The 12,355-nt window shown below is 37.2% G+C and overlaps 1 protein-coding gene across 1 annotated transcript in view; it reads left to right on the top strand.

The window, feature by feature from the left end:
• The window catches only part of GABBR2 (gamma-aminobutyric acid type B receptor subunit 2), a 451,814-nt gene that overhangs the window by 95,699 nt on the left and 343,760 nt on the right, over nt 1-12,355 (top strand). The window contains exon 2 of the mRNA XM_048940847.1: nt 7,940-8,077. Within this exon, the coding sequence (XP_048796804.1) occupies nt 7,940-8,077 (138 nt within the window). The remainder of the gene's footprint in view (nt 1-7,939; nt 8,078-12,355) is intronic.

The following is a 12,355-nucleotide window of genomic DNA, read 5'->3' as shown; positions in this document are numbered from 1 at the left end:
GAAGTAACAGACAAATTTAGAATCCCCATTATCTGGAGGGGGAGTAAATCCTAGAGGGAAGTTGCTTCTCATTGTTGCTCTTGATGACGTTGCCTTAAGACCATGAAGTTGTCCTGCAAGATGTAGGGGTAATTATGCATATACTGAAATCTGTTGACTTAGATGGTTTCTAGCTTCCCAAAACTTTCCATGCAAACACAATACAGTCACATAATTGAAAGAGTGCCTTTTCATATCATACAAAACGTTTCTTGAAGGCCTTCTGAACATTCGTCTGTGTAACAGTTACAGATCAAAGAAAGACCAACTTTCTTTGAGGAGAGGCTTTAACTTCCAAGCTGAACCCCGATTAGTGCAAAAAGAGGAAGTCAGCTTCATCTCTGGTCTTACTGCATATTTAATCTTTGTGGAAACTTAGGCAGAGTTGGTTTTGATTGTGTAGGATTTATCTCTTTGGTTTTTTTTTTACTCTTTTATACTGGAGTGCTTAAACTGGCGTCATCCTGAATAAATATTATATTCTAGAGAAACTGTTAAAAAAGCAGAAAATATACATAAGTGAACTACATAAGTGAAAACAGGTAACTTAAAAAGAGAAATGGAGGAAATATGAAGGCTCCTTCAAAAGCAGTGCGTCCCACTTTATGATGTTAGCCCACAACATCAGAGGCAAGTGTTGGCGGTATGGCAGTAGAGGTTGAATTTTCCCACCAATATCCCATTACTTTTTGCTGCTGTGTGACAGATGGCAGCAGAGAGGCAGTCTGACACAATGGTGTCTGACATGGTAGCGCATATGAAGTAAAGGTGTGTCACTGAATTTCTCCATGAGGAAAAACTGGCACCCATTCAAATTTATCAATGCATGCTGAAGAGTGGTGGAGACCAAACAGTGAATGTCAGCACCTTGAGGTAGTAGGTGGTGCATTTCAGCAGTGGTGACAGCAACAGTCTCACTTCAACTGGTGAAGAGCTTTATGAGTGCAGCATGTAGGCTTTTGCTCATCGCTGGTGAAATGTGTAGCTACTGCAGGCTGTTGAAAAATAGTGTTTTGTAGATGAGAATTTGCTTTATCAAAAGCAAAAGTGTCATTGTGCTTTTTGTATCTGTTTTAGTTTCCATGGAAATAAATAGGAGATGTTACTTTCAGAGTGACCTATATATATATATATACTCCTTGTATAAGGAGAGACAAGAAATTTTTATCTATTGTGCTGGATGGATTCAGATTCCAGTAATAATAAACTGAAAAAAAAGTAAATGACGTAGGAAAGAAGGTAAGTCTTCAAAAGCTGTTTAGACTGTCTTAGAGAAAGTGGTGACAAAATAGTTAGTTGTCACCATTGCTGTGGACCCAGTGATTTATGAAGAGACAGGTGGTACCAGAGGCAAAATGGATGTTATTAAATGGGATGTTAAACAGCAGTCCCTTTGTGTTAATGCTGTGAACTGTTCCCTGTACAGCAAGCAAGGTAACAGGATATATAGGGAAAGTTCCAAAGTATTACAGATAGAAAGACATCAACTTGAGAAGATTAATTTACTAGGAAATATTTCACTGAATGAATTAAGTCCTTCTCTGCTGTGTTCTCTCCTCTATCAGAATGAAATCTGATTGCTAGTAATTAAAATGATAGAGAAATCATGTAGAAGTGTCTGCAGTTTGGGATAAATTGACTTCAGTTTTGAGGTAAAGAAGTAAATATAGCTGTGGGATGTGTTTCAAATAGAGAACACAGGAATAGTGGACCAGGCAGAGAGTATTAAAAGCCTCTGAATATAAGGACATGGCAAGCATTTAACCCTGTGTTCCCAGAACACTATGCTAACCATCAATGTATTGTGCTTCCTGTGAACATCACTGACTGTATTTGGAAGTTCATGGGGTTTTTCTGTTTTTGTTTGTTTGTTTGTTTGTTTAATTACCTCTGAATGAATCCAGTTTGTTTCCATATATTTGTGAATTTAAAAAAAATCGTAACTTCTGATGACAAGATGCTTCACTGGTACTTAGCATGGCATGAAGAGTTTTAGAACAAATACAAGGAAGCTATTTTTCCTTCAGTCAGTAATTACATTGTCATGGGATGTTGTGGATGTCAAAGTGGTGGTTTCAAGAGCCATTGAACAAACTTATGGAAGGAAAATCCAGCCAGAGCAATTAAAATAACAAATGGAATTTTGGGCTGTGAAAGTTCCCTGGGAGAAGCATGTCCTGTCTGTAAGCCCATGCATAGGATGTTAATCTGGTTGACATTTGGTATAGCTCAGAACAGTTTCCATGTATTCCTCACTGAATTGTCAGTGTTGCTTGATGACTTTAATATTGAATGAAAACCAAATGAAAATCATTTTGGCGTTCTTCATCTCTCAGCTCTTTTCTTTCAGCTTAATGTGGAGTTAGTTCCTGAGCAGGATATTGTGAAGGATAGAAATAATGCTTTGTAACTCTTCTCCCTGTTCAAAGAGGTCTCATCAGATATTTATGAACATTTGCTTCCCTTTGATGGTATTCAGTGCAGAGTGCTGCTGAAAGCTCGCATACCATTTGAAAAAGTCTGATATTTCAATATGCAGATGACAGCTGTGAGTTATTCCTTCTCACCATAAGGGATCTATAACCTAAGTATTCAGAAGCTTAATAGATGCCAAAACAATTGCACAGGGTTTGTTTCACTCCAGCAAGTAGTGTTGTGGTAGAATAGGGCTAACTGAGAAACAGCTGGGCATCCAATAATGAGAAATGTGAATATAATCATGCATCAATTCACAAGCATTCTCATGGCTATTTGTAAAACTGATGATCTAACTAAGTTAAATTGCAGGTACCAGTTCTCCTCCTAATCCTGTAAATGTTCAGACCTGTCACTACCATAGGAGTCAGCAGACTAAAAACGTCAGATGTGCAAATTTCCATTCTCCTCATTGAGGATTAGCACTGTGTCACACTCTTGTGGCTCTGAGTCTTTGAGAGCATACCCTGGTATCTTGCTGTCTGCCAGGCAGCCCTTCTAGGAGACAGAGGTCTGTTCAGCTTCTTGTGGCTTCAGGGTTGTGCACTTTTCCATGGTTCTGTGCAGCCATTACCCCTTGGACTCATCCAAGAAGGTTTTTCTTTTAATTTTGGCTGCCATACTGTACTCCCCAGAGAGGTTTCTTGTCCTTGTGCACCCGTCACCTTTCAGGCAGGACGTTCTCCCTGTTTATTCTGATTCCTTTCTTGATAGAGGTCGATGGTCTTTATTTGCCAGACTCCTTTGAAGAAGGTTCAGGAAGGTTAACACTTCAGTCCTCAAACTTGTTCAACTCCTATGTAGCAGTTCATCTGACTGTTTTCCTAATTAAAATAAGTGATTCCGTTTCCTTGGAAATGGAAACTATGATTTTGAGAAGTGCCATCTGTGATATTAATAATTCTTTGTCTCAGTGAGATTTAGAACTCCTCACACATCTTGCTTGGTGATGTGCTAATGTTTCTCAGTGAGAATTGTCCATACACAATTGTCTGTACCACATCAGTGCATTAAGAGATACATTTAATATAATTATTCATTAATATGTTTATTTTCTATTTGTACACGTCTTATTTCCAGCTCTTGACTGAGGCTAAGCAAAACAATTAATATGTTTGGGATGAGTAGATTCAAACCCTTCCTTCCAAAGAAAAATCTGTCATGCACTAAATCACGTGTACCTGAAGGTACAATTACAGTAATAAATTTCTCCAGCCAAACGCATTGCAACCATGCTGTTATAACGTGCAGTCAAGTTCAACCATGCAGCACGTCTGTCTCTTTTGTAACATGAGTCAAAAAGTGAGCTGGCTGCAGTTCAGCTCAGTAAAATAGAGGCGTTATTGTCAATTTAGGTGGAAGAGCAAAAACAGCATGGTCTCCATTGGGTGATGTTTTTAATTGTTTCAATTTTTGGCTTTTTATTCTTCACTCCTGTTAGTCATGCTCAAATTAATAACCCAGCCAGCTTCTTGTCATCTGCATGTGGCCAGGACTCTGCAGTCTCCACCTTTTTCTAAGAATTTTGTTCTTATGCATACTTTTGTTGTATTGCAATTAGATTTCTGCATAGCATTGCTCCTGAACCTAGTAATAGTCACTTGATGAGAGCAGTTCAGATTGGTTATGGGATGGGCATTTCTGTGGTGTTTGATCTTGCCCTTCAACAACATTGCCCACTTGTAGGCATATGTTAGGGTTTGACAATAGATAATGGTGAGCAGCAACAGGGTCTGGGATCTCTGAAAAGGTTACATTGTAAAAGGGTTTGGGGATACATTCTTCAGACTAGAGACAGGAGGAAGGCTTTGTAACAGCTTGTCTCTCTGGCTCCTTAAAGCTATTAACTTTATCTGAATGTTTACTTTTTCATGCTTGTGACAGACTGCTCAGTTGCTTGCAAGGAAGAATGTTATATATGGTATGTGTTGTGAAATGTGACATTAAACAAATGTGAAAGTCTGTTTTCTCCCAGTTTTATGCTTTTCTTTTCTTTTTTTCTTTTCTTTTTTTTTTTTTCTTTTTCTCTTGCTTCTGTCCAGTTGTGGCCAACTACAGTATTAGGTTCTTTTTCTTCATCTCTGAGGCATATTTTGAACAATTTTGGCAGTTTCGATCAAGGAATAGACTGACTCCTGTAATTAATTGTGGTAGCCCAAGAGGCAGAGAACTGAGACTAGTCAGTATGAATGTGCAAAGGTGACAACACGATATGCTTGTGTAGAGGAAATGCCGAGTCACATCTCAAAGCAGTGATTGAGCACCTGGTGGGAAGGCAGGGCCAACCCAGGGGAACTTAGGTGCATGCAATACAGCTAAGTGACCAGAAGGGTTAGAGCCAGGATCCATCCCTTCCCAGATCTCATTTCAGGGTTGGCACAGGGAGGCAAAGGTATCCTCATGGAGGTCTCAGACCTTCCAAAGGTAAGCACCTTCTTTCATTTGTTTCTGCATCTACAGTTGCTGCCTTTTTGCTTGTCCTCACTTGCTGTAGCCAAAGACTTTGCTACCCCACTATTATCACTGTACTTTCCATCATGTTATAGCATTACAGCTTGTAACTAAATCTTAGACATCAGCACCTCACACACTGTTGTACATATTTTGGACTGATTGTTAACATATCTCTGCTGTGCAAATCTTAATAGTTTGACAGAGAAGTGTATGGGAGCTGTTGATCATGGCCTGAACCTTTGATTGACCACCTGAGGCAAGCAATTAGTCAGCTGTAAGAGCACAGGGGAAGGCAATTCACCTGTGCTACAAAAAGGGGTGGACCCTGGCATCACCTCTCCCAGATCCCATTGAAAGGTTGACTAACACTGAGGAAGGATTTTTTTCTAGAGATTGCTCCTTGTGGAGTTTATTATGAGCCTAGAAAACCACTGAGCATTTCCATTTATTTTATCTTTCCATTGCGATAATCTTACTAAGCCTAACCTTTGTACACCTATTGATTGTACAAGGAAAAAAAAAAAAAAAAAAAAACTTTTTAATATATTCCTGGGAGAAATGCTTTGTGTCTGGGGAAGCATTGTTTTCATGTAAGAATCTTCATAAATGTATAGAGAGAAAATAAGTAAGAATGGAGAAAGTTTATATAACAGCAATTCTGAACCTCCCAGCAAAGTGACCCACTGATGTCCTTAAAACTGTATAAGGTGCTGAATCATGGCCTGAACCTCTGATTGATCACCTGAGGTGAGAAATGAGTCAGCCATGGAAGCACAGGTGAAAGCAAATCCCCTGTGCTGCCGGAAGGGGTGGGGCCTGGCTCCACATCTCCTAGACCCCTTTGAGAGCTGACTACCAGTGGGAAAGGGTCTCTTCTGGAGATCCGCTCCACTGGAGTTTCATAAGTGAGTCCGGGATATGGGTAAGTGTTCCTATCTTTTCTGCTTTGGTGTAATAACTGTGTAGCCAAACTCTCTGGTACATCTCATAATTATAACTTCTGTACATTCATTGATTGTGCAGGTGGCTTCACTGCAGTGAGAAATATTTTGTAGGCAGATAACAGTTAAAGAATGTTTTGATGTTCTGTGGTGTAAGGACAAATTTTAGTGTGAATTTTACTTCAGGTAATAGACTCTAAGTCTTTCCCATTTAGAATGTGGAAGTTTATTTCTTTGTAACTTCTCTCGTGTAATTTTTTCATGGGCTACAGCTTCCAACTGTTATTTTGCTATCAACATTCTCCTTGTTTCATGTATGTATTTCTTAAAATGATTATTGTCAATGCATTAACAATATTGTCTGGTTTTAAGTTGATGTGGAAAACAAAGTAAGTTCCTTGCAGGTTGGGATGGGTGGATGAGGGGAAAGACTTTCAGATAAGTTCATATTCTTAAAGCTCTGTTGTCCTTGGTTGCTTATAGAAGTAAAGTAGCAGTACAGCAATCTAGCTGTGCTTGGAATAAACTGATCTTTAAGTAGGAGATGGGGGAGTAAGGATGGAGGGCAGTGCCTGATCGCAAACTTGATTCCTTCATATTGTGAGCTTGCTAACAATCCATCAAACTGACAATGGAGCCTCTGCTGTACCAAATGTTGTTTGTTTTTCTGTAATAAGAAAAAAGTTGCATATATTATGCAATTTTGAAGCCTGTGCAGTAGTAATCTGTATCCTTCTGAATAGTAAGAGCAGTAATTCTATTATTGCAAGTTACTTGCAAATAGAATAATTTTTCTTTTATCATATCAGTTCAGTAAGTAGATTAGTATAAGCTTGCAAATGTCTTATGCAAAATCTTTATTCTCTTAGCTGAATACTAAACAATGAGTACTTGGATATTGATAGTAATTAAACTGTTTTAATGAATTGTTGCAATGAAACATTGGAGATTGGTGTACAATAGTTCAAGTAGGCAGAGAATAATATTGTTTCAAAAAAAAAAATAATAAAAAAAAATTGCTACTACTGGAGCAATGGCAGCTACTATTAGACCCTTTGGTAGACTGACTTCCAAAACACCTTGGAATCAAATTCTGAACTTCAGCTATTTGTTTTGTTAATACTTTTCTGCAAGCTCAGGAATTTGTACTATTCTAGTCAAGAACTGAAATATGTTTTTCAGTACTGACTAGCATTATCTTTTATTTGCTTTCAGTCCTGGCCTCAATTAAATGTATCATTGTTTGCAGCTGGGGGAAAAAAACATAATCAAATTAATTATCAAAGAAACCCAGAAGAGATAATCTTCAGTGGGACTTGAAAAGGTCATTTAGTCCAATCTGCTACTCAAAGCACGGTGTACTGTGAAAGCAGATGGGTTAATTCCTAGCACTTCAAAGGATTATCATTTTTACTTTTTTTTTAGGATTTTGTGTTGTCTTTCTAAATGACAGGCTCTCAACTATAAATATATATATCATTGCAGAGATGTATATATTTTGGGCTGAATGGTAATATTACATATATCCAGAGTGTTGATTGGGGGCCATTAGGAGAGTGGTTACTTAGATGGAGCTTGCTTTACAAATAGGCACAAGAGGTGGTACCAAATTTTCCTTCAACTGTGAAATTTCTACTGACATCTAGTGCTATATTCCAAAGTCTGCTTTGGGAGATGGTATTTCTGAATGCAGAAAAAGTTTCAATAACATTTTCTTGGTTTTCTTAAATTATTTGTCAAAAGGTAATATCACAATTCAGATATCCCAGCTTAGATGGAAAACATTGAGGTTTTGACTGATGTAAGGAGAGATGTTCTTGGTTTTTTTTTTTTATTATTTTTTTTTCAGGCTGTTAGCATTCGAGAGCAGAGTGCTCTAGTTTTCCATGCTTGGGCCAAAATATTTTATAAATTATACAGTTTAATTGCTACCCTCAAATTTCTCCCTGTCCAATAGTTTATTTCTTACTAAATAATGTCATTTATTGTACTAAACATTGCTCTTTTTTTTTTTTTTTTTTTTTCTCCAGTGTGACAATGCAAAGGGACTCAAAGCCTTTTATGATGCAATAAAATATGGACCTAATCATCTGATGGTTTTTGGTGGTGTATGTGCAACCGTTACCTCTATCATTGCTGAATCTCTAAAAGGATGGAATTTGGTTCAGGTAAGACATGGATTGGATTATATTGAAATGCTGACTATTTTGTGCCTCTGTCTTTTTTTTTTTAAAAAAAAAAAAAAAAAAAAAACTTAGCACTTGATTCTGTTTAAACTTAACATCTTATGTGATATTACTATACCAGAATTTTGAAGGTCAGTGTGTCAGAGCAGCCACTTCTATGTAGCTTTAAATTCTAAGACATGACATTGTGCTCAAAAAGCGTGAGAATATGGGGCAACAGTTTGCATCTCAGCAGATTAATGAAGTAAAATTAATTAGATCTATCTCAAAAAAAGTAAACTTTAAGTTTGGTCATGCTAGGTGAGCAAATCTAGGCCTTCTCTGAAGTTAGAGGAAACAACTCACCAGTCCTTAAATTATGATACACTAGGGTTTACATGGTCTCTACTCAATCATAATGCAATAATTCCTATTGACTTTAAAAGTGTTAGCAGTGCATAAATTGTAAGTAGTAACTGCATAAGTATCTCAGTACTTGACTTACAGAGCACATTTATTCCCAGCTGTTCTTTCTGACTTTCTCAAAGGTCAAGTTTGTGGAAAGGTTTCTTCTGCTGAGGAACCAGAATTTATTAATACTAATCTTTAAAATGCAAATGATAGCACTGTGTTTTTTCTTCATTTCTTCAGTCATCTGCTCAGTGATAATCTTTATGTTGATGTCTGTTCAGCAAGTTTTGCTTTTGAGCTGTGAAATAGCCCTGACTTCTTACTCCATATTGCCCAAAGATAAAAAAATACATATTATGTAGAAAAATAACAATATATAATAATTACCTGAGGTTTCTCTTACAAACAGACACATCTTTTCCACCTGGAATACTCACTGAGATGAGTGTAGAATGAACAAATGAAGCATAATTAAGTTTGTGAAGATGATGATCAGAGTACAAATGAGAAAATCTTAGGAGGATAATTAAAGTAGCTTGTTAACTGTGTTTGCAGTGCGTGTCATATCAGATTTTTTTTCTTTGTTTTAGGATTTTTTTTTTTCTATGAAAGCATAGCATAGCAGTTCTTCTGTGGAAATAAAATAATAGTGTATCTCTGGGGAAAGCAGGGAAAGGAAGAGAAAGCCTGAAACTATCGTTTGCCATTCTCTCTTAGAAGTGGCTTAGTCTATGGGCCATAATGAAAGCTGGAGCTCTGTTATTTGCAAATTTGTCACATGGAACTTCCAGATGATGTAGGATGTTTTAAGAAATCGGATTTCATTTTGCTAAATCTTTTCTATTTTTACTCAAGTTCTGCCTGCTAGGGTCTGAAAATCAATTGTTTAATGCAGTTGTTCAGTCAGTAAATAAAGGCAATTAGGAAGCTTCTATTGCTTTTAAATGTATGAATGTCAATATATGTATTATGATATAAAGTTTTGCTAGCAGACAGTATCTATTTCTCTCTATTTAACAACTACAGCTGTGACTAAGTTCTAAATGTTATTAATGGTATCAGTATATCAAGGGATTCTCTGCTTCTTGGGCTTAGTGTCCTGCAGGCACTGGATCAATCCTCACATGAGATAATTCCATTTTGTGGCAGACTTTTATATATTGATTGACTGAATGACAAAAGAACGCAAATGGGAACATGGCTGGGGAGTGTGGTGAGGCTCAGTGGATGGTGCAGCTGCAATGGAACAAGTCTAGGTGCAGTTTGTGGAAGTGATGTGTCATACAGGAACAGCAGTACTTGTGTATACGAATCAGCAGAAATAGTGTGTATAAGGTAGTGAGTAAACAGAGTTCAAATCCTTCCACTCCATAGGATCCTCCACTGTGAACATCTTTGATTAAAGTTGTAACTTGCACAAACATTAAATAGGAATTCGTAGTTCTTGAAAATAGAAATATAATCAGCCTTCTAATAAGACACAAGACTCTTCTCCCATCATTAATACTTGAAACATTACCTCAAGGAATCACAGCAAAATCACCTTAGTGAATTTGTGACCATTCTGATATCATCTTATACTACAGTCTAGAAAAAGTGCATATGGACTAAGGTGACACAGCACTGTGAATTAAAGAATTTGCATTTGTATGTACAACTCTATAGTTCTGTTGTGAATGTCTTCGTGAAAACTGAGCTCTTAACCCTGGCAGCAACATTTGACTTGATGTACATAGTTGTCCTGTGAGTGGGGAAAGTGAGTCTTTCTTGCAAGAGAGATGCAGGATGGTACTGAGAGTACTGGGAAGAAAAGAGTAAGAACACAACACCTGAAAAATTACTTTTGTTAACAATTGTGATACCAGACTGAATGCCTTGGAAAACTTTTCTGGAAGCCTTTTAGCCATGAATTCCAAGTTTCTGTATGACTGCTTTTCCTCCTTGTGGGGGATTTTTTTTGTTTCTACTTCTTCCCTACTCTCTCCAGTAAAAAAAATAAAATAAAATCCTAAATAACAAGTAAAAGACAAAAATACAAATGTGCTGGAAGTTAAGTTGGATTTGCTACTCAATGTTATAATAGTGATGACGGGAAGAAAAGGGAGAAATTTCTGCAAGATAGCTTTGGTCTGTACTCTCCTTACTGAATACTATTGGTAAAGACAACATCTTTCTGACTTCTACTTCACTGATAATATTGAGTTCACTGGCCTGCATCAGTGTGAAATGAGAGATCATGAGAGCTTTGATCTCAGCCTTAAGGTGCCTTTTTGTCTGTTTTCCACACTGTATTTAAACAGAAGATAGTTTTCCTTGACAAATTTTTATTTACTTACGATCAGCAACAGAACAGGAGATTTTGTTCTCAATTGGCTGTCTTCAACTGCTGGCTGATTCAATTATCTCTTACTGTAACAAAAGTAATGATTTTTTAATGAAGCTCTTTGTATCTGTGAAAAGTGCAAGTTGTTTTAGACAGCAAACATCCTTAATGACTTTGAGGTATGCAAGGTGATGCAGCCTGCAAGCTGTTTCTGTACACATGTTCTTAGAAGGAGAGGTGCAGCCACACATTTCCCTAGCTTCTCAAACCTGGAAAGTTAAAAGCTTCTTCATGAGCTATCCCTGTGTTCCTGTAAACAGGGCTCTGCTGAATGATGTTCTGAATGCAGGCTGGAGACTGCTTGTACAGCTCTGATCTGTAGTGTGTAATTAATCTGAGCATTTGGTATTCTGATTATAAAGTGTTAATAGTACTCTGTCTGGCAATGGGTCATAAAGGCGTGGCAGCGTAAGTGATGCGTTTGTTTTGTTGAAGGGGCAATACTTCAATATCAAATTCTTCAGTATTCGTCTTATCCACATTCCCTTTCACTGCGTACTTGAAGCCATTAAGCAATGAGAAGAGGAATCATTAACTGTATCTGCAGTAAAATGAAAATGAGCAATTACATATTTTTATTTTACATGCTGAAGAATACACTCCTGATAGTGTCCAGGTTGTACAAAAAGAAGATAGTTCACAATTCAAGCTCTCTCCTGTTTTTCAGGCTATCTACTGTTCATGTTTCCATATAAATTTCTTGTTCTACCAAAAGAGTCCAGTTTGTATTGATTGCTTCACCTATTTTTCATTGCCCTTTGTCACTTTTATCCAGGATGAGGATTTTGACCAAGTGGGTCATCTCTCTGGATCTGTGGAACCCCCTCCATTTTGAGGACTTTTTTCCTCTATTGTGATATTTACTTTTATTTGTAGACTACTTCTGTTATTTCTCTCAGGTCAGGAAGTAAGCCTCTTCCAGAAACAAAGTATAACTCTTACTGCTTCCTTCAGATATCCTCCTTCCACATAGTTAATGTACTCTAGTTGTAACTGCTGGCTTCCAGACAAGTAACTGCTACAGGCTCAGTGATTCAATCATAATGGCATTCACGGAATAAACCATGGTTCGGATTCAGTGTTTCATGTTGGAATGTTTTTAAAGAAAACTGTAGATACTCTAATTGCAATGTATAGCTTGTTTTGTGTGCTTGACTTCTGGCAAATAAGTCTCCCATATTAATATATGGGAGGTTCGTTTATTAGAAGAACTCCTTTAATTCTCTAACTGAATGTTGTGGAGTATTACAGAGCCTATTCTGAGATTTGTTTCATTATCCTGTAGATCTGTAAGCATTCATGATCCTATGTCTGAATTACCAGAAAGACTACTGGTATTAAAGAAAATCTCTGCTTCTAATCCTAGGTTTCCTACTGAAACAAGACTGCTGTTGGTTTCACTGTCACTTCTAATAATTTCTGACTGCTGCCCAATTGCAACCAGGTTTTAATAAAAAAAATTTCCAAAGATTATTAGCCTCTATATA

Source organism: Lagopus muta, chromosome 3, assembly GCF_023343835.1.
Source record: "Lagopus muta isolate bLagMut1 chromosome 3, bLagMut1 primary, whole genome shotgun sequence".
In the NCBI taxonomy this organism is placed as follows: domain Eukaryota; kingdom Metazoa; phylum Chordata; class Aves; order Galliformes; family Phasianidae; genus Lagopus; species Lagopus muta.
Note: the sequence above shows the minus strand (reverse complement) of the source record. Positions and strands in the feature narration are given on the sequence as shown.